At 39.7% G+C, this 22,925-nt stretch overlaps 1 protein-coding gene across 1 annotated transcript; it reads right to left on the reverse strand.

The window, feature by feature from the left end:
• Positions 1-791: 791 nt before the first annotated feature.
• On the reverse strand, positions 792-20,376 carry nxph2a (neurexophilin 2a). The gene is made up of 3 exons (XM_069698662.1): positions 19,835-20,376; positions 19,557-19,706; positions 792-3,698 (listed from the first exon to the last, which is right to left on the reverse strand). The coding sequence occupies exons 2-3, from the start codon at positions 19,599-19,601 to the stop codon at positions 2,952-2,954; spliced, it is 792 nt and encodes a 263-aa protein (XP_069554763.1). The 5' UTR covers positions 19,602-19,706; positions 19,835-20,376; the 3' UTR covers positions 792-2,951.
• Between the last annotated feature and the right edge of the window lie 2,549 nt (positions 20,377-22,925).

The raw sequence follows: 22,925 nt of genomic DNA on the forward strand, positions 1-22,925 counted from the left end.
TTTTATCTTCCCCTTTCGCTTTCCTCTGCCGTGCTTGAAAAAGAAGATGCCCGCAGTGGCGTCAAAATTTAAAATTTCTTCTGTCATTTGGATCGTAGGAAACAAGCTTGTCCAATAAGCAGTGGACGATGACACCAAAGAAGCAACGGAAACCTGACATTTACAGCTGATCATAAAAACAATGAGCTCTGCTGCACTGAAGTAAATGCCACTTAAAATCCTTGTATTATTGGTGTGAACACTAATATCTTTTCTAGAGATAAATGCAATTTTTTTTTTCCCCCCCACTAAATTTGATAAACATACACATGCATTATATATTCTCAGTGCTCGTGGACAAATAGTCATATAACATGGTTAACTAGCAAACAAAATGCAAGTTATTTGTTACTTGGTTGTCTACTAACCATTACTGTCATGAACCATGAAAAGTGAATGCATGTTGCCTTTCCTCGTAGTTTCCCGAGGATTTGGATGCGTGCAGCAGGGAAGCCTTGTGTGACTTGATGCCTAAGGAGTAGGTGCCTCACCCTGATCAGATAAGAGTAATGGAAGCGAATGAAAAGACCCCTGTCCCTGATGGCCACGGCAAAATGGATGTGCTCCCTGAGGTGTACCTCTGGTATCATCCACGCCTGTGGACACAGATTTATTGCCCATTAAAAAGCTACACTGAAATGTACCTCTTAAGATGGTGTGTTTATCCTGTTGAGAAGTCCTTTCAGGAATGAAACGAGACAACCGTGAGGACCATCACACGGGAGCTGACTCAGTGGGACAATATGCAGTGAGCCAAGTTCAAATAAGGTTTAATGCCATAAAAACCTAAATTGATCTTTACAATTACATTTTAACAAAATGAACTTTCTATGGAATCAAATATTCCAAAATGAACATTTGTAATTACACTATACACACAGAAGAGCTGTTATTTCTATCTTACAGGGGAAACTGTCCAAACAAGATTAAGCAAGCAGGAAATCAAAATAGGCAATCTGCAATTACAAAAATGGAAATCAAAGCAATCTATAACCATAAGCAATAAATATGACATTTATCTACATGATATTTCTTTACAAACAAACACCAAAAAGAAGGAACAGTATACTTATTGATATATTTCTCTGGAAAAAATTGGAATAAACTGACATCATTTACTCTGAAGCCATAATCAAACACGTTTAGTTTTAGAGTTACACGTTAATACACAGCATTTGCACAAAGGAGTAGAACTAAAACATCAACATAGATCAACTCTGGTTTAGTTCTGTATTATACACCTCACCTCATGTGTAGAAGGTGGCGGGATCATTTACAGCTGATGGAGACAGACATGAGATGTGACATATAAAATATAATATGTCATCAGTGGCACATGCCATAGCCATAAAAAAAAATAAAAAAAAACATGTGCAAACAACACAACCTAACGGCATTTCATGTGGAGATGATTTTCAACAAAACCGTTTTAAATTGTTCCAGTGAAGTCAAAGCACATTACACCATATACTAAGACACTGGATGTCATCCACTTTTACACAAAAGTCAGTCAACTTAAGCCTGTTGTACAACTGGGAAATGTCTGATATTTCAAATTTAGTCCCACTTCTCATTAAAATTGCAGACGGATTCTGTACTTTTTTTTTTTTTTTTTGTGTGTGTCTTTTTCTTCTTTCAGTTTCTCCACTCTTGGTAAATGAAATTTCCCAGGCTAATTAAAGCCTATTAAAGACAGGTAATGTCAGGGCTGGTGGCAGGACCATGACAAAGTGCTGATAATTGTCTGCCAGACTCACTAAATCCACCTGTCCTGCAATTATTGCTTCCCCCTCCCCACCTCTCCTGACACATTAATCCGCAGCGGGGCTCGCTCGGCACGCTGATGCCTCAAAGTGCATCCTGCAAAACACAGATGCTGGATTTCAGACTAGTTTAGCATACACATGCCTTATGACGGCTGTAGCAGAAAACCAACACATTTTATGGAGCAGACAAAGCTGAAGCCACGTTATGGATAGAGAGGTACCGAGATAATGTACAGTATGTGCAAGAATTTACTACCATGCTCTCGCCTTTCTTTTGCATTAGATTTGTTGGATCAATTTATTATTTCATTGGCACTTTAAATTAAGTTGAATCAATTAATTAATTTCGCTTTATTTCAGTCCCTACAAGAGAAAGATAACAGATAAAAGATTGGTTGCAGGAATATATTCATTATTCAAAGCTTTTTGAAAAGAAACCAATTGATCAAACTAATCTAAAATAATAGACATTGTCCTGTCTGCGTTCTGTTAACAGGTACAAATGGATGTTCGCTCCACTTCGAAGGCAACGAATGGATCGTTTTGATTAATAAATCAAAATGCAGTAATGATCCGAATGTGATTTTTTTTTAAAGTTTTTTTTAATTATTTGATACCCTGTTAACTGTTCAAATGTTTGCGTATCGTAATTATTAACATGACTCAAAGTCTTGTCATACTTTCATCCTACAACTGTTTAAACGAAGTGAGGAAATTATTTAATAATGTTAGCATCATTGCAGCACTGGCAGACGCCAGCTATATACTTCCAACTGGGGAGGCTCCTTGCCTATGGTCTAGCCTTGAAGAAAACATCTGGACAACATGGTAATTATAGCAGTGCTTTACAGAGAACATGTGCTGTTGTGATGGGCAGGATTCGCCCAAGGTAGCTCTGAATCCCAATTCAACCCCTAAAAACCAAGTCCCTGGACACCCAACTATCCGAAGTGTTAAATCTGTATACTTGTGCAGTATATACAAAAGTTTTGCCAAATCCTTCCCGTGTGTGTCCCTTTGTAAGTTGCACTCCCTGCAACATGTCTCAGGTATTTAGATATTTCAGGACAAGGAGTTTAGAGCTTGACATTGACATTTTTTTTTAAGGATAAAACAAAGGGCTGATGCGTTCTAACAATAGCTAGGTCATCCTGTGGAGGAGTAAGGTGTGTCACTGTGGTAGTTGTAGTCAGGGCATACCTTCTGCACCAGTTTATAATCTACGCTGTAAAAGGCTATATAGATGCATATGACTTTGAAGGGTTTCGAGCACAGCCATGACACGTGGCTCTGCGTCTGCTCCTGATAGCACACCTTGGATGGGTCGGTGTTGCACAGGGCCGTCTTCTTGTTGCGGTCCGTCTTCTCGTATTCAATGCGACAGTTGAATGATTTGGTGTCTTTGGTCTCCAGTGTGGACTGCTGGGCGATCTCAAACTCCACCACCTTGGAAGGTGGCACCAGGCTGACCGACACGTTTCCCAGGCCCGTGGAGTTGTGGCGGAAGTAAACGCTAAAAGTCCCATTCCCGTGGTCCACGATCTTCCCTGTGATCAGCAGGTTGAGTTTGACAGTCTTAATGTTGGAGTGGAAGTCCCCCCACCCGAACATCTTTTTGAACTTGCCAGTCTTGACGATGGGTCTGCGTTTAGTTCTGGCCTGTGCGCCCTGAACATCTGTCTGGTTAGATAACCAGTCCCAAAAGTCCTCCATGTTCTGTAAATATGTTATTTCCCTTATGTTGCTCTTGAACTCGGGGGAGCCCCTGGCAAACAAACGCAGAGGGTTGAGGATCCGTGGACTGGCCCCTGTGGGAGATAGCTTTGGTTCATTATCGCTGTCCCTCCACTCGATGAGCTCTGTGGCTTCTCCATGCACTTTCCTGCATGTGACCTTGATAGAAAGCAGAGCACAGGTGGACAAAAAAAACAATATTTAGGGACATAAAACCTATTTTGTAATATCATTTTTACAGAAATGTGTTGTTGATTAATGTGACTCAATAATTAAGCTTACTATTCCTGAATAGTTTCAGATTGGTTATTCCAAGGGAATAATTTACAGGCACACGAGAAGGAATGCGTTCCAGTTTGTTCATTAAATGTAAATTATAAACAAACCACAGAAAAAACAACAACAATGTACCTTTCATAGACAATGATTCTGGCAGAAAATGTCATGAAATACAACAAATCAAAGCACTGCCCACACCCACTGACAACTGGTTTCTCATGATTGCAATGAAAATCTCCCACAGCAGCAGTTCACCACTAGGGTTAAAGAAAAGCACTTCAACATTAAAGCTAAAAAAAAAAAAAGAATAAGCATGGGGCATCCACTTGTCACACAAGTTTAAGATCCACTTAAGGGAATGCTGAACTACAGCAGAACTACCCTTGGGAAAAACTTTGTTTGGTAAACTAAGGCTTTACAAAAAGAACTTCAAGCAGACGCTGCACTTCAATCAGACTGCTGAAGGAGCGCTCAGTCCTCGAATAGATGACATTTTATTGAAAACAAGTTCAAGAAAGCCACTGGATTCTTTGGCAGAATAGGATTTACAAAAAAATTCAAGTTCCTTTCTTGAACTTTTTGTACTTATGAAAAAAATAGTTAAAACAAAAGAAGATGAAACTGGGAACTGGCATCACTGAATCTCGACAAAATGATTGTTTAATTTTAAAAAAAAAAGTTACATACACTTGTAGTTAAATTGCATGTCATGAAACTACTTTTAGACACTAGAGAATCAGTGGGGGGAAATCAAGAAGCACATTAAGTGCATGATTTTGGATGCACTGCTAATATTTCCATCAAGCTTTTTAAATCTCAAATTACAAGAGAATTGAAAATCCCCTGGATTTAGATCAGAGGTGCACTTCTTACATACTCTGTGAACTTTGGCTTGCAATGGTGCCCAACAATAAAACATTATTCTTCAGTAGTGTGGCAAAGTATCCTAAATATAGTGCTAATCCAGACGCAGCAATGAACTGTGATCCCTGCTTGTACCTCAAAGCCGTTTAGCTTTGGGAGCGTTTCCTGGTCCACTTCAGATAAAGCTTTAATAATTCACAGCAATAAGCTTAGCTGGTTTTTATTAGTAATTAGTAGTGCCGGCTTTCCCCAGGCTCGGTTGTAGGGATAACTGAGAGAAGCAGATGTTGAAAGTACAGAGGAGCGGCTGTTTGAATTCTCACTGAGAAGCTGCACACGACTTCCAGAGTAATTATAATTTTGCTCTAAGCCTAGTTGAGGCACATGTGTACAAAGCTAACAAACTAGGTCTGACTGCCACAATTAGTTTTGTCACATACATACAAACCTCTCCATCTGACATGTAAAAGAGCTACGTACATCTTATGCTGTGAAACTGTGTGTCTTAAAACTGCAGCTTTTTCTCCCCTGTGCTGCTGAAGTCTCAGGCTGTAGGAGCACCTTAATGCCTAAAGCACAAGGTAATAGCTTGGCTATCTGGATATGTAATGTGAAATCAATGTGTCTCCCACGGACAGTGAGCCTGGCCCATTTATCAGCCCTCACAATGCTTTATTAAGACAGTTGCTCCCTGTAAACATGGATGAATGAGGCAACACTGTAATAATGTCCCTCTGCGTAGTTCATCACATCCACAGTCGTTTAATCAACCAATTCCAGTGGCATTATTCCCCACTGACGCAGCCACTTAGCAATACCTCGTGTGAGCTCAGCTGTTAATTTGATTTGACTCCTATAACATCACAATAACAGCCCATGCTGCACATAAAATCTGCAAGCTCCCAACAGGAACATTTCCTCACTGCCGTGAACAAGGAAAGACATGGCACTTGTCTTCCCAACCGCTCAAACTGCGATATCCGTTACATATCGGGTGTCACGCTGTGCAGCTTCAGAGGTGAAACCAAATTGTCTTTCAGTGTAAATCTCAGGTGCGTTTTGTATAGGATGATTATAATGGAAATGAGCGAGTTTAAGTATGATGAGCAACTGGGGAAAATGCTGTGACAACAAGGGGATCAGCAGAGGGATATCTAATACTTAAATGCCCCGAGAGAGATGAAGCACTGGGAACTTGAAAGCTTGCACTGACACATAGGCTTTGGTTTCCTTCTGTCTCCCTGCACAGAAACAGCACCAACACACACACACACACACACACACACACACACACACACACACACACACACACACACACACACACACACACACACACACACACACACACACACACACACACACACACACACACACGCTAGCACACCTTGTTCATTTAGGCAGAAGTAGTGTCTCTTAAAAACAGACTAAAGGAATCAGAGTTTTCATGCAAAAAGAGACAAGGTCTGATGAAGGAGAATCTACAAAAGCCTAATTAAGATTTCTTAATCGGTGCTGCCGTGCTAGAGGCATTTCAGGGCGACTTGAAACAAGACATTATTATGATAATAACTGCAGACTTATGGAGCTGAAAACAACAGACCTCATTTCAACAGCACAAGGCTAAGTGAGTTGCGGATGTTTGTCTGTGTGGTTTAGCTTCTTCCTATTCCTCCGTGTCCTACATAAAACCACAGAACGGGGCATGAACCTTACACACCCCAGCAGACATATTACACTGACTGTATACACCATATGTATATATCTGTCTTATAAAGGGGTGTGCTTGGTAATATAGTAAACATCACGGTGGGTGCACAATACATGCTGTCAGTAATTTCCATCGCTTTGAAAAAAAAAAAAGATATTTTCTTTGTTAGTGCTAAAACTGTTCACAGCTGATATTTCCAGGTAATATTCAGTTTCAAATCTCATGCCTAACACATATTTCCTGAACAGATCTCTCTCATTATATATACCTTATTTTATAACCACTTCATACTTTACAATATAATGACTTTAGTCCTGTAAACTGAGATTCCTTGAACCCATTATTCATTATTCAGCATCTGCAATTCAGTTAACACTCTCAGGGGGCGAAAGGCTTCCTCATGCATCATGAGGTTTTATGCAAACATTAATTGATCCATCATGAAGACTGCCTTTTTTATTCTACTGTGGGGATTTTAAATCTGCAATTAAACTGAGGTGAGGCAAGAAACTGACAATTTGCACAATTCATTTGCACAAAATGGTTTAAAAGAACCTGATTAACAAATGAAATGTAACAAAAATAACTTTGATATTGAATGTTTTGGCCGGATGCTGATTAGATAAACCCCCATTTACTGATACAGAATATAAACAGCTTTGATATCATCTGCCAATTTTAGCTTATTACAGATTTATCAGTATCAGCTTGTATGTCATCTGATGAATAACAAGAAATCGCAGAATGGAAATAAACAAAAACATGTTAATATAGATACATTGTATTGTTTATCCTCCAAAGAGAACAGGAAAGCATATTTTTCACCTGTAAATTGACTATTCAAAACATGAAATGTTGACATATTGTTTCAACCCAGTTTTCATTACCAAATTTAAGGTATCTTTATCGGAAATTATTATTATGCTATATATATATTTACATATCAATTTTGGGCTTAAAAAAGTGTCTGTACTTTCTTGCATCATTTGAACATAATTCGGAATAAAACGTGTAGAAAGAAAGAAAGAAGTTTTGGAAAAATCCTCCTCATCTACATTCATAAAGTAACGGGCACACATAAGGCCTACGTGTACTTTTCTAACTGTCAAGGATAGACTCTTCCTTCTTACATCACAGAGGGAAATGAGTGAACTGCCTGTGCATCTCCAGACTTTTATCTTACTTCACAAAGCAATTATTGAGCTGGATCTATTTGTCACATTATTTCATGTGTCAAAACTGCATTCTTGGCTGAGTAAAACTCATTTTCAATGCACTTTGGTTGTTGGATTAACTGCAAAATATTGTAACTGCAGAAGGGCTTCCTTTGCTTGTAAAGTCTTTTCACAAACTGCCTCTAAGAGAACCTTTTAATGTTGCATAAAATCTAACTTGAGGCTTTGAAGTTAAGTATTTTATAGATATTCAAGTGTATGGACTGTTTCACCTTTGAATATTTCTGCTGCCATGTCTGCACCTCAGGGACATTTCTAACGAAATAAAACATGCACAAATGTCACTTGTATAGTTCAAAGATAAAGGGTATTTGATTCAATGTTGTGCCATTCAGTACCATCCAGGGGTTTTAGTGAAACTTAAATACAGACAGCCTGAGCAGCAGCGAGCCACACAGCAAGTCAGGGTGAATCAGCTTCGACATTCATCTGTAATGAGCATTATGGAGCTGGCTGCCTGCTTGTCCCGTGGGTAGACATATCTTTTAGAGGCCTGACATAAAGGTAATTGCCATAGTGACCAGAACTAGCCTCTAGAAAGTTATTAAGAAGCCAGTGACATCTGGCTTCTGGATCATCTGAAGAGATGCTGTTAAAATGCATTTGCAGTGAGAAGCCGGCGACATTGTGCTCGGCTGTGATGGGTTCTGAGCCGCGGGCAAGGCTGCAGCATTGTTTTGATGGCGACCATGGAAATCTCGCTCAACCTGGCACAGCTGACGGTGTGATCCCCTCTCATGATCTGAGATGTGCTTTTCTGCTTCCTTTCTCATCATTTTTTGTTTGTTTGTTTATGAATTGGAGAGGATGCCTCTGCATTGTCTTCAGTTCTAAGTTCCTTGCTTCAGGGGGGTAAAATAATCTGTTTTTGAATTTCCCAAAGCCGATTCTGTTTTCCAGCACATAAGGGCTGGGATATGCGTCTGGGGAAAATTGGTTTCAGCCATCTTTCTCACAATAAACAAAATGGGCAATTAACCTGCTCATCAGTGCAAGCAGAGCAGTTCCAATGATGCACTCCACTGTTCTTCATGGATTTATCTGTGCAAATTGACCTCACTTTGGTGGTGCAATTCATTTCTCTGCTAATTTTCTGTGTCTGAAGCTTCATTAACTTGATGCGCTCCTATGTAGTAAAAATCTGGACTCCCCATGAAAATTACACCGCCTTCACCAGCGCCTTTCGTAATACTTTCCCAGCACCGGTGTGTACCCAGGTGGAGAATATAGTGCCTTGTAAAAAAAATGATGTCAAGACAATTCGTTCAGTTCATAAAGGTTAAAGATGCATCATAGTGATACTATAAAAAAACAATTGCATAAATAGGTTTTTAAAAGTTGCAAATGCACAGTTACAAACATCCTGTTTTATTGTGAAATTTAAAGGGGAGTAGTTTGAGTGTGAAGTTGACGCTCGTCATTCATTGGTTGACGAGTGAGATCGCGAAGATGTGAGATAAGAGAGATCACGTCGTGAAGAGTTGGAAGTTTTATGGAGAAATAAGTATATAGGTGGTGTGTGAGATTATCGACCCGATCATCTCCGCCAGGATATCAATTCTACATGACTTTAAGAGGCGCCGGAGACATTTCTCCTCGGAAGTGTGTGATACAGATGTTTACTTTTGCAGTTAGGCTCGTTCGCCAACGCGCGCGTCTTTTAGCGTTCATCAGCAAAGTGAACGGACTTTTAGCCACTGGTGAGCTAACCCAGCTACCACTGAAGGCTGTCGTGAATGTTTTCCGACACGGGAGCTGAAGGGTTGCCAAATAGCCCTACAGGCTTACTAAAGGCCACGCTCAAGGTGCATCTGACTTCGCGGGACAGACCGACGCGGGACCGACCCGCCGGCCGGCACACCTGCCGTCCTCCGCGTTCTTCACCAGATAGCCAGAGACCGGTAAACTCGTGACTCTGAAGTAAGGTACCACAACTGTATTTTTTTTTGGCTCGTTTCAGTGAACCGACCAAATAGTTGTGGGTCTGACTGCTCCCGAGCACAGACTCAGGGCCTGCAGCTAGGTGCGTTACTTTTATTTCTGCTGGCTTGTGTGCGTTTTGGTGAGCGTGTATGTTACTTTTCAGATTGTTTTGTTTGCCAATTGAAAAGGACAGTACTTCCTGTTTGTGTGTTTATTTTTGACCACATTACGGAAGTCAATTAATCAATTATTATTTCTAGCAGATTTGAATGTGATGTTCATTATTCCTTTTGGTAGAGATATTTCAACTTCAGAAAGTTTGATGGACTTATTCCATGTTATGGCTTTAACGGTTCCAAGTGTGTATTTAAGGTTTATCGATTTTCAAAAGTTCATCAGGTGTGTTACAATTTATTACTGGTGACTAAAGACATTCAAGACCCTACCTATTTATATTGAAAGAACTCAAGGACCCCCACTTATTGTTCGAGCGATAGGTGGGCTACAAGTGCGGCAAAACATCTGTCATACGAGAGCTGCTCAGCCAGCGCTGCTTACATTAGACCGCCGATGGTTGCGGAGCTGGATCGACTGCAGCTTCTTGCTTTCAAGCATCCAACATGACAAGTGGCTCCCTTCACGTTAAAACCATTCTCAGCCCGCAATCCCCCTGCCCGACGTCCGTCCTTAGCCATCTTCCTCTTGATGTTGCAGGGCATATCATTTGTAATGATTCACACCCAGAGCCGGTTCCAGGAGAGAAGGCCCTGGAGGCGCTTAGGCAGCCCAGAGCGAGAGTCCACATTCTGCAGAAGAAAAGATTGGTGCTCTGATCGCTGGAACAGCCTCACGCTCCAGAGCCATCACTTTTAATCAGAGGCCATCCAGGGAAACACATGGCAGGTGCTTTAGCACTGTGGTGGATCGCAACAGCAAATCCACACCGGGGGCACCTTACCAATCACAGGCGGCTATGGTTAGTGTGTGCGTGTGCATGTAGTATATCTACTACCCTCCAGTATAATCTTTTCGGCCATTACCACCTGACCTCTGTGAGAATGAGACAGACTACAGCCTCCGGTATCGTAACACTCCTGCTTAAGATGTTATAGATCCCATTTTGAAGTTGTGGTAACTGTTATCTACACACTTCACATCATTTTTGGAGTGAATATTGAGAGCGGCTGCAATCTAATGAACTACCTCATTATTACATTGGATGATGTGATGGATTTATTTTCTCATTATATTTTGATACACTACATCATACATTCCAGTTTGTTTAAATGTGACCCTGGGCCCTAAGAGCTACTCCACCGCAGTCTATTTACACCAGGCCAGCCTATGACTGTCTATAAACGTTTTCTCCAAGTGTTGATGGTGAGAACAAAGAGTCTGACGAGCTAAAAAAAAGAAAAAAAAAAAAGTATGATGCTGAGGTTTAATCCCAGCAGTATTACCAGTGCTGTATCTTTACATCGCCTCCACCTCTTATTTACATCACACCTGAGGCGCATCACACCGTTCTCATGAAACCTAACTTGTAAAAACTGCTACAGATGAAGACTCCTACAGTGAGTGACTGAAGAAGTCAAGCTGAGTTCTTAAAAAAAAACAAGCTGTTAAACATCAAACTTTTGCAAAACTTTGGTGTATGAGCACACACCGCATAATAATTGTGCAAATTTGATTCTTGCCTCAAATTAAATATGGATTGAAAATGGTGTCTAAAAATAATTAGCCAAAAAAACCAACATTTCATGTATGTGACTGTATTTTTCTACGTTTTAAGTACAGGCAACCAACAACTTAAAAAGACAAAAAAAATGGTATTAGGTGTGCATTGATTAGTACTGTGACATTAAAGGCTAAAAATTGAAACGGCACCTAACAATATCAGAAATGAGGAGCTAGTACGAGTATATAAAGAAGCAGGAAGCTACATAGTGTATTTTTAATGAGCACTGTGGAGCTACCTGACTGTTGGTCGCATACGTAGATGCACCTTTTACTAAATTATAAGTAGATACTACAGTTTTTGGTTGCACTTTACTGCACTTATAAGATAAATCGTGTACAATAAATGGTTAATAACACACTATAATATAATTGTAAATTGATACAGTATGAAGACTTGACAGATTGTTTACGTGCAGTATTTGTCAGGATGAATCATAGTTGCTGATATCTCCTTACAATACATTATTTTGTGTTAATATATTTCATTAAATGTTTATATACCGCTTTAAAATGATAAATAGAATTTTGCCCAATTTGATACTTTTTGCATTATTACCAGTGTTTAGAAATAAATTGATATATTGCCAGATGATACGTTTTATGTTTTAGGAACCAAATCATGAGCCAACATCAGCAAGCTTTCATCTTCCAGTTGTGTCGCTGGGCAAGACAATGTATTTCTACCGCTTTGAGTGCTGTTGATCTGATGCTGTTCTCGACCTCTGACCTCTCTTGTGGAGAACAGAAAGGACAATAAGTCTCGATAGAGAGCGACCCTCTTCAAGAATTTAGAAGTATGCAGACTACTTGCGATCTCAACAGTGAGTTCTTCTCCAGGCAGGTCCTTTTTTTTTTTTTTATTCTCGCACAAAGACAAAACAACAAACATGATCCCGTTGAGGTATTAACTGAAAGTATAATCAACCAAAATTGACAGTCGGAGCCTGTTTATGCACATGTTGTGACAACATGCGATCTGACGGCTCGTGATGTTTCTCAGGGCTGCTCGCAACCTATGATTAGCATAAATTATAGCACGTAACGTAACCCTCTTGTGGCGAGCATAAATCATATGATGTGAGCGATTAGTCATGTTTATGGTGCCAGTGTTATTCTGTTCTTGCTCAATCACGCAATCCTCTCTTTTCTTCTGCATCTGCAGTGAAACCGACTGAAACGATGTCGCGCCTCATCTACTTTGGACATTGACAAACTTCTATTGGTATTGATGTTTGCGCCAGCAAAGAGAGCATTTCCCTACAGGAAGCAATCCACTAAACTGCACAAATCATATACAATTACTTCTCCTGCTGCGGAAGCTGCCAACACTGGATTGTGGTAACACGCTTTACGTTCCCTAATAAACTGAACAAAACACAGGAAATTACACCGCAGTTAGCTCCGACCTCACTGACACTTTGTCTCCGTTCGAGAGTCAGATAGTCAGCAAACTCCAGGAGTCGCGTCTACAAAGTTACATAACATAGCAACTATAAAGTCACCGTTCGGTTTACCTGCTGTCTGTTTTCTGTCAGTGATTTTGTCAAATCTGTTGATGGCAGAAATCCTAAACCATCAATGACTATTACCATGAATGATATCAACGAATGATGCAAAGCAATCAGGTGTCAAAAGATGTTATCTTTTAAGGAAGACATTACATTTCACTTGTGCCGACTACAACTTTACTGCCGGATGCAGCCGACACACAGCAAAAACTTAAGCTCTTATATTATTGCTATTAGGGTCATTTGAGTAATGATTTCAAATGTAATTGCGACAAAGAGCTTGTTAATATTTGTGATAACGTACTTTTTTCGTTGTATTTTTTTGTTGTTCAAGAAAAAAAGTTTTTGATGACTGATAAAAAATAAATAAGGACAATTTATATTGATATAATATAATTTATATTAAATCTGTCATTTGTTACTTTTACTACTGTTACTTCCAATTTTTTGTTTTTATTGAAAAGTAATGAAGTTACATTCATAGAATATATCAAATTACAACCAGTGGTGTCGCAGTGAAATATTTAAATCAAGCGAGAATAGAATAATACGTTTTAAAATCTGTTAAATGCAGCAGAACTGTCTCTGTCCATGTCTTATGAATTATAATGGAAATACTTTTACAGATACATTAACATCAATGCAGCATTTTAATGTTGGTCAACAAGGATCCTTTATTAAATACACTGGGAATTTAATTTATAGACTGTAATAATTTATGGATTTATGGACTTGCTGGAGTAAGGAGTACAATATATATATATATATATATATATATATAAAGCAAAAGTATTACAAAACAGTAGTAAAGTACAGTACCCAGTTCAATACATTTAGTTACCCTTCACAACTGTTTGCAGCTATTAAGAGGGACAAAACCTAAAATCTATTTATTGGTTGAAGAAATCTTGGATTCAGTAACCATTTAAATGAAGACTTTATTTGCAGGCATCAGTAAATTGGACAAAGTAGTCAATCAAAATGAAGAACTAAAAAATGTTATGACTTCATTGTGTTTATTCCAATCAGATTAGAGTAAGAGTATTAAAATAATATGTCTAACTGCAGGAGCCCTGGAGGTGAAAATGAGATGTCGGTGAACATGGCCGGGTGTGGGAAATTGAAATGCAGCGATGATGTCAGGTGTTCAAAAAGTGTTAACAAAGATCCCACCAGGAGAGAAGAGAGGGAGCGAGCGGAGACTCTGGGACGAAAGCCTGCAGGTAATCTGGATACTTGTGTTATCTCAGCACCTGCCACACATGACAGCAGCAAAGCCCTGAACACTTCACTTTTAGGCAGGCGTTACCTTTCAACGCATCATCAGTTTCATAATCCCCTTACTTGGTCAAAGCACCAACTCCTGTGCTGGTGCCTGACACCTGCCGCACACCTCCGCGTGCCTGATAGCAGGGATTCAGGAGGATAATACCACAAAGCACATTGGACTCAGTGTAATTATCATTCTCTTGACCAGTTTTTAACACCTCGTACTAGGTACAACAATGGTGAATGTGCTTGTAAAACTCCTCGGCTAATACTTGAGCAGGCATGGCATGTTATTCCTAATTTAATACTACAGCCTTCTGTGTTTAGTTTTACTGCTTTCAACCCAGGAAGACATAATCTAAATGTTTCTCTCACTGTTTTTTTTTTTTTGGTTTTTTTTTCCTGTTTTGTTTGACAACTTCAATTTTTTTTATTTTTCTTCTCTTCAACTCCGTGCTGTAAAACAATAGGAGTGTTTTACCCCTAAAATGTTTTTACTCGATTTGCTCCAATGCACGCCCACTAAATTTGACAGAGCAAATGTTTCTGTTCTGAAAGCAGATTGTGCGACGGCTGATTTCACAGAAACCGCTCCCTTTGAAGAAGAAACAAGCGTTGGAAAGACATTGCTTCCTTTTTCTCTGAGTAGCTCTGAAGACAGGTACTTCACAGGAAATATACAAAGACAGAGGGGAGCTGACAGTGCTTTGTTAGGGGCTGAAAATGACAAGCTGGAAAGAAAGGCCTCAAAGCTCAGAGGCAGTAGAAGAAATGCAAAACTGAGAATAATCAGAAAAGAGATTTATTGTACTTATTCTAAAGCTGTCACACCTCGCCTTTTACAGGAAAGCAATGCAGTTTTAATTAAAGAGGTCAATCATTTTCCTGAGTTCTGACATGTAGCGTGATTGCCTTCTCCAAGAACCAACCAGGTGGTAATTAAGAACTTTGTAAATCAGAGTGTTTGGGATTTATGGAAGTATTCACAGGCAGAAATTTTCACCACTTTGCCTGTTTGAGTCGTGGGTTTGTGTGATTAAAGTTTGGTAGCTCCGACATACAGTTAATGTCAATATTTGACAATAAAAGAAAAAGTGACACCTCAATTCCTCAGATGATATTCGCCACATTTTGTTTTGTTGCAGCGCGACAGAGAGAAGCAATGCAGTAAACGGTGTGCTAAACAGTAAGGCTGATGTCTCTGACACTGCAGAGCGGTAATGACAACGCTATAAGGTAGCAGAGCCTGTAGATCTACTGCCTCGGGCCGCACATTGCCCATAAAAATTCATAGCTGTGGACCGAGATCTGGAAACTCAATATCATATTAAACATAATGTTTCCTGCACCACCACAGTGGGTGTGACTTGTTTTAAGAGAGCTTGGCACTTCACTTCCTCCTAAAGATTTCACATCCCAAGAGCAGCAATCGGGAAAGTAATCGTGCTGTTCATAATTGCTTGACCAAAGTCTTTAATGGGCCATCCAGTAGCCGGATTAGGGTTATTGTCAAAAGGAAAGGGCAACTGTGTCCCAGCTATCAGTCATTTCGGAGCTTCTTTTTCATCATTTCAGGACCTTCATCATGGATTTATTGCCAGTACAAACACAATTATGATTGATGATCGGAGAAGGAATAGGTTACAGGGTTCAATACAGTCAGTGCAGCCTATAGTGGCTGCAAGCTACATTTGAGGGATTTCACCTGCAGAAATGACAACCTTTCCTTCAGAGGTCTGAAGACAACACACAGGCTGAGGACTGCAAATGCCACAGACAGTATTGTTTATGAGGGATTATCTAGTCAAGCCTTCTGGCTAGAAAGATTGCGACCCCAATATGAGCACAGATACACATCAGCACCATGTAAGCTCCAAAATGATTCCTGGAAGGCAGCACATGCATACAAGGCCCCTTCACTCTGTCAATCCATGTTTAATCACTTCCACAGAAATTTTACTGGTCCGCCTGGCATTTTCTCTCATATTTTTCTTACTCCCAACCCAATTTCTCTGGTGGGTTTTTGAAGACTTAAGTTCCACTCTTTTTTTTTCTTTTTTTTTTTTCCCTCTCTTCCTTACAAGGCAAATCCTGGGAGAGGTTGATGTGAAGACCAGGCAGAGCAGGGTTGTGAAGAATATAAACACAATTTTTTTTATTGTCCAGAGGGAAAGGGGGGTGCAGGGGGTTGGGCGGTGGGGTCTGTAAAAGAGACGAGGACCTTATCACAGCCCAGCAGCTCTGTAATTCGCCGCCATGATAAAGTGGCAGCGCGGAAAACCTTACAAGGCTGGCACAATCCAAAGGCGGATTAGGTTTTTCTGACATAAGCTTCCTGAAAAACTAATCAATCAGCCCATGCAGTATTATCAGAAGCGTGAGATTAAAGAGCTGCTCCTAATCCCCCCACTGTACATTTTATTACACTTCCCAGTGTTAGTTGCCTTTAAATATACAATAAATAAATAATAAAACCAAACCTAATTGAGCATGGGGAAGGGGAAAAGGGTTAAAGAGCCCTTAGAGAGGGAATTTCTGTAGAATTTGTGTTTTGTTATGAAGACAGGGATAAAACTGTTGTCCTTGCCAGAGCACTTTTCGACTTTGAATAAAGCATCACTGTCTCACTCTCCTACTGCAGAGAAAAAAAAAACACAAGAAAAAAAGAGAGAAAAAAACCCAATCCTCTGGCAGAATATTGCAACTATATTAGTGGCTAAAATGGAAGCAAATCAAATTCTGCCTTTCGTTTTGGAAAGATTTTTGCTCTTTTAAGAGATGAGCAGATAAAGTATCAAGTAACTACATGTTAGTAAATAAATAAATAACAGTTGAAAACTAATGCTAAATCCTCTTGAGAAATGACTTGTAATCCCTTAAATCACTGCACCTCAAAGTTGCAGGGATGAACTCCAGGCACGGTACGATCCAGAGAACACGTTCAGCTTACTAGTAACCAGCTAAGCTTTGTCTCTCCGCTGCGTCACGCCCTTCTATCAAGATGCTCAAGCTCCTTCCCTGCTCGGTCCGACCCTAGGTGGCATTTTTAGTTCTCGGAGACGGTAGCTGTACATTTAACACCGCCGCTGATCCTCTTGGCGTGGGCCACGCAGATACTTTGTGGTGACATATTATTACCAAAAGAGCTCTCACCCCGGCAATAAGATAAAAAGGCGTAATAGACTTTGTCAACGTCTTCTCACACTTAATCCCAAGCACAGTTGAAAAAAACAAAAACAACAAACTTTCACTGCATGTAATCTGTGGTAAAGAGACAGGGCAGGGCAGGACAGGCAAGGGGAGAAGGCAAAGAGCAAGGCTCTCAAATATGTTTCATCTTCATCTACATTGTTCTGCTGTCATTGCACACAGGATAACTGCAGCAGATGTCATGGGGAAGAATGGATTCTCCCAGGATGGCTTTGACCCTCTTATTTGTCCCTGGGGTACGGCACAGATGCCATGGATGAGGTTACATTTTCACCACTTGATTCATGTTCGGAGTCTGTGCCTAAGGAGTGAGAGGCAGAGAAATGTTTTATTTTGTTGTTTTTTTTGATGATTTGGCCACTGAACTGAACCTCCGCCTAAAACGAAAAATCCAACATTTCGTATCAAAGGGTCTCCTGGTGGTGCATCCTGAGACACCCATAGGACTGCCTGTATTGATATTTGACCTTGCAAATTTGTCCAATGTCATCCTTATGCATTTTTCCAGTGTCGCTTAAACTAAGAAAAAAAAAGAAAACTTGTCCAATAGGTTTCACTGCACTTATTTCAGCGAGCATCAGCCTGATTATTTTTGCAGTTTTTAACCCACAAAGTTGGGGTAATATTGATAAGGGCCAAAATGTCCCCAGCCAGACAGCGGTGAGTCTGCTGGGAAGGAAGCCATTGAAGCATATGACGAGAGCCTCTCCAGGGAGGCAGTCTGTCTCTCCCTCTCTGGAGGCACAGCTCCCAATAGGGACAAGGCTGATTACAACAGCAGCCAGAGCAGACAGCACTTTGCTGCTGCTGCAGCTGCACAGTTCAAGGCTATCTTTAAAGAAGCCCTCCGTGAGGATAGCACAGATGTGAAGAACTTCGACAACCACATGGCATTTTCTTTTCAGGTCTGATCATGGCCGTAAAGCAAGGATGATGACGATAAACCCCAAACTGTATTCAACTACCGAGGACAACATCAACAGATGTTGAAAAAAAAAAGATCATTATATTTCTCCTAAAGCTCTTTTTGGAGCACCTCCTGCAATAAAAACAGAATTAGACTAGAGGAAGATTAAGTCCAGAAGCTTAACACAATAAATATTTGCTGAATATTGAATGTATATTTAGGGATGTCGTCACTGTAGAAGTTATCATGGAGAAATGGCACAAGTTTGGTAAATCTCTGGCTTCTGCAATTTTCACCTATTGTTCTCAGTTGGCTTTTTTTTTTTTTTTAAGTGAATTTTAGTATGGCAAAGATACTTCACAGATGTCAGGGGTTCGACACAGAAGTCAAAGCTTGGTCATGCCCAGAAGCAAAATAAATTCAAATAATCGCTGACCACAAATGTGCGTGTGATGTAGGTGAAGAAATGAAGAAGGAGCAATAGGTTCAAGAAGCAGGTTACCAATGCCATAACATGAATTATAAAGTAACAATGGGAATAAATGATAAACTTTGCAAACCATTGCACATCAATAAATAGTATTCAGTTAATAGTAAAGTAATTCAATGTTTTAACTAACACTGTAGAGTTGTTAATTATATATTATAAAAAGCCTTTGCATCAATAGGGATGTTATGTAAATGTCTATATCTGAATGAGGAAGACAAGGGTCCCATTAAAAGTTAAAATGCCAATAAGGAAAAATAATTTAAGATGCTATGCTTAGGTCATTTACTACATATCATAAAATGAATACATAATAGCTACAACAAAGGTGAAGTTTGTCCTGGAAAATTAAATGCAATCAGCTGGACTGGGATTTATTATTTTTGTGTCTAAAATATTTTTCAGTAGTCTACTGCCAATAAGTAAATCACCATATCTGTAGAGGAGTGCTCTATTTTAAGGAACATAAAACAAATCAAATTAATTCAAATAAAATGTATTACACAGAATTTTCTGCAAGTTCAGATAATATAAAACCAAGCTCGTCTCCTGTATGACTGAATGAGAAGCTCTGGTCGGCAAACACATTTGCTGCTGGTGACTGTGCCAAATATTACTCAAATTTCCTGCCAGGAATTGATCAAATTTGGCACTATGTGACTAAACACAAATCTTAGACAGCTGTATGATGCAGATGTACAATAAATGGCATAGCATGTCAACAAAATGTATAAGTATAGACTAAACAAAAGTTTAAACATATAACTTTGAGTGACGCAAATCTATTTCTTGTAACAGCCCAAATAAAATATTCTTTTGAGTCTTCTCTGCCACAGACATATTTCTGCGTAATTTGCCACCTCGCCTTAAAGGATTTCATGCCTCACCTGGTGCAGGAGGACAAAAAACAAGAATGTTTGCAGAGCACTCATCTTCAACGACTTCTCTTCTTATTCAAGATGAGCGGCGATTAAATCCTCTCTGGAAGATTTGGAGAGGGGAAGACTCGCATGCTGCTGAAACATCGCTGTGATCACCTGAGAGGAAAGTGGAAATAGTTACGTTGTTAAATCACTTAAAAACCCTGTTTTATGTATTTGGAAGCGCCCCAGAGATGGGACATTTGATTCTTATCGTTGTGAGAAAATGTAGAAGTTTCCCTTACCGTTTCGCAAAGGCAATACCTTACTTAGTCGGTAAGGCGGTTGGAATCATCCTTGTTCAATCCACTTTCGAGAAAGAGTCCTACAATCCTCTCAGGATGTTGAGGGGATTTCCTCTGAGCAGCTTGGACTGTTGTGTTGCTGTACGAGCCAGATGAGACGTCTGCATTCGGCGGCTCAGTTGAAACAAGACTCCTCTAAGTTTCAAATCCAGCCAAACCGAAATAAACTATGGACTATATTTTCCCTCTCTTAATCCGGAGCAATATTATTAATAAATTGTCGATGTGCGCGGTAAAAAAAAAAATACAGCCAAAGTGAGCCCGTATCCCAGTGCCCGGGCTGCAGGCTGCAGTCCGCTCGCTCTGTCGCTCTTCAGCTCTACTTGGTTTTAGTGCGCAAAATCCTCCGCTGCGCGTCTGGAGACTCCAAGGTCGGCGCGCATCCGTTCAGAGTCAGACCTCAAGATCTACCTTTGAAGTCTCACTTTCTCCATCTAGGAGACAAGTAAAAGGCTTGATGTCACTGTTATCCGGTTTTGTTCAGCAAGACGTCCACGTTTTAACCCTTTGAACGTTTAGACGTTTAATCTCACGTGCACAGCTGGTCTACTATATATTTTTTTTTTTACTGTTTTACTTGCAGTGATGAATGGATAACCGGACAAGTCCAGACACAGTTCAGTCATTGGAAACAATGCTGCTCTTCTCCTTGATATGTTCATGATGGTCTGAGAAATGTCTGCAAAACTTTGACACATTTTTAAAATGTCCACAATAATGATTTACAGCTTGCAAACGCAACCATATTGTCAGGGCAGTTTGAATCAGGCTAGGAAAAATACAATACAGAGTGACACTTAATTTATGAAGTGGCTGATACAGCAGTCCTGACCACACAGTACAGACAGCAAAAGGTCAAACGTTGTGCTGATAGCTTTACAAAGGCAATAGGATTTCTTACTGTGGACAAGACTGGTATCCAGGGATTCCTATGACTTTGGCACCACCATGTGGTTACAGTCAAAAGTCCCACTTTACAGAGAAGACCTTGCCATGCTGTGTTGACAGTTCAGGGATGAAAAGGTTAAGTTCTGTAATTCATACTTCAAAACTTCATGTTAATATCTTGCCGTTTTAACTGCAAGACTAATCTATGAACATCTTTATATTTTAGCATAAATTTGCCAATTGATGGCTTGTGTCAGAGGCAGTACAAACAAAATCTAAAGGTGAAACAATGAAACATAATAAGAGGCGTTCAGGACAAAATGGTGCTGAGTTAAACCACTGAGGTCGTATCAGTTCAATGTGCAGGTATCTCCTTACTAAACCTTTCTATGCTGCATGTAGACTTTTGATTTGTTGCAGTTTTTCCCATCTTATTCAATATGTGGAAATAGTCAAACCTATTTGCAATTAAAACATCACCAACACATTTTAAACATGTATTAGATTAGTTATTGCTGTACCAACAGAATTGGTACACCCAGACTTAAATGTTTACAATCATCACTGTCATGACCGATCTTCTAGGAGTTGCTGTGAATTTAATGTAACCAATCACATGCACTTTGTGTAACAGTCCCAATTGTATTTGACTTTATAAAACCGAGGTACATTTTCATATAGAATCAGAGAGCTTGAGTTATAAATAAAATATTCCTTGAATTAAAAAGGAAACAGGCACTTCTTCATTGTACACCCTGGATCCATTGTCATATGACAGTTGTCATATGACAGTGTGTGCTTTCAGTGGCCCTTATCCAAGGTGGAAGCACGCATTGAAGAACACTTCAGTACTGATCTGATGCTGTGCAAATATCAAACTCCCCCATTCCAGACTAGTCTAGCATGTTTGTGTAAAGGCAGGAGGAGGAAAAAAAAAAAAGGGCGAGAACACAGTGTGCTCTTTACGCTTTATTTTTTTATCAACCTATTATTCTTAGCATTCATTTAACAAACATCTGTAAGCTGCAAACACTCACCCATAACCTTTATTTTACAGGCGAGTCATAAGTTTCCAAACCTTTCATGTTTACTTAGTTGCACACTTCCAGGACTTATGTCGATTAATCCAACACTGTCCTGAACTCTAAACACATATAAGGCTGCCATTAACCTTTCATATGAACTTGATATCAGCCGGCTGAACTACAACACTCCCACAAATGATTATTGTTGCTTAATAATAATATGTAACTGATTAAGACAAGCGTTGGCCGGCAATTTGTCATGAAAAGAACGTGTTGCACCTGTCTTACCAGGTGTCAGGGTTCAGAGCAGGTTTGGTTCCACAGTTCTTCTACCAGTAAACTAATAAAACAGAAACATCTGAATTTGAATTGTGTTTTTGTTTATTTCTGATACATACAGTGATTCAAATAGTGCAGTGTTTACAGCCTGTTCCCTCAAATAAAACCCAGTCACACACAGGAAGATGTTCTGTGGACTGTTGATGAAGTAAACCAACAGAAAAGATACGTGGTGTTTTATGACTTGGGCACCACCATCTGGTTGAACAGCAGAATAACTTGATACTTTTGAAAGCAAACAGGATTTCTTTTTTTAGGGCAGATATGACAGGAAGGCATCAGCTTGACTGGAAACTGACTATTAGCATTCAGTATGTTTGCTATTTTCCAAAATGGCACATTTCATCAGGTTGTCATTGTGTTCTCATACTCGCTAATTTTCTATCTGAACTCTCAGTTTGTATGAGCCTGTCGAAACTCCATTCATATTAAGCTGTATTTCACTTTTGTGACAGCTCGTCTGCGAGATACATTTTCATCTGGAGCATGACATTTCCGCATGCGATTACGACTGCCTTTTTTTTTTTTTTTTTTTTTTTAGAAGGTTTTTCAAATCTTCTCCAGCCTTAACTAGCCAAAATACAGACATTCACCCAAAATACAGACATTCACCCAAGCTGTTTAACAGTACCTGCCTTCTAGCTAAATCAGGGCGACACATCACCACCCTGGTTTATAGTTAGTAAACCACAGTGGTGGGAGCTAACTTAATACATATATTTAAGTACTGTACTTTACTTGTGGATTTCCATTTCATGCTACTTTAAACTTTCACTCCA

Source organism: Brachyistius frenatus, unplaced genomic scaffold, assembly GCF_029030835.1.
Source record: "Brachyistius frenatus isolate BFR_SWC_R1_liver_20210118 unplaced genomic scaffold, ASM2903083v1 Contig_27, whole genome shotgun sequence".
Classification (NCBI taxonomy): Eukaryota; Metazoa; Chordata; class Actinopteri; family Embiotocidae; genus Brachyistius; species Brachyistius frenatus.

Excerpts from the sequence above, each read along its gene's own strand:
- nxph2a (XM_069698662.1), bottom strand. The coding sequence starts at position 19,601 with ATGAGTGCTCTGCAAACATTCTTGTTTTTTGTCCTCCTGCACCAG. Across the intron at positions 3,699-19,556 it reads TTTTTGTCCTCCTGCACCAG|GTCACATGCAGGAAAGTGCA; the intron begins GTGAGGCATGAA and ends CTTTCTATCAAG.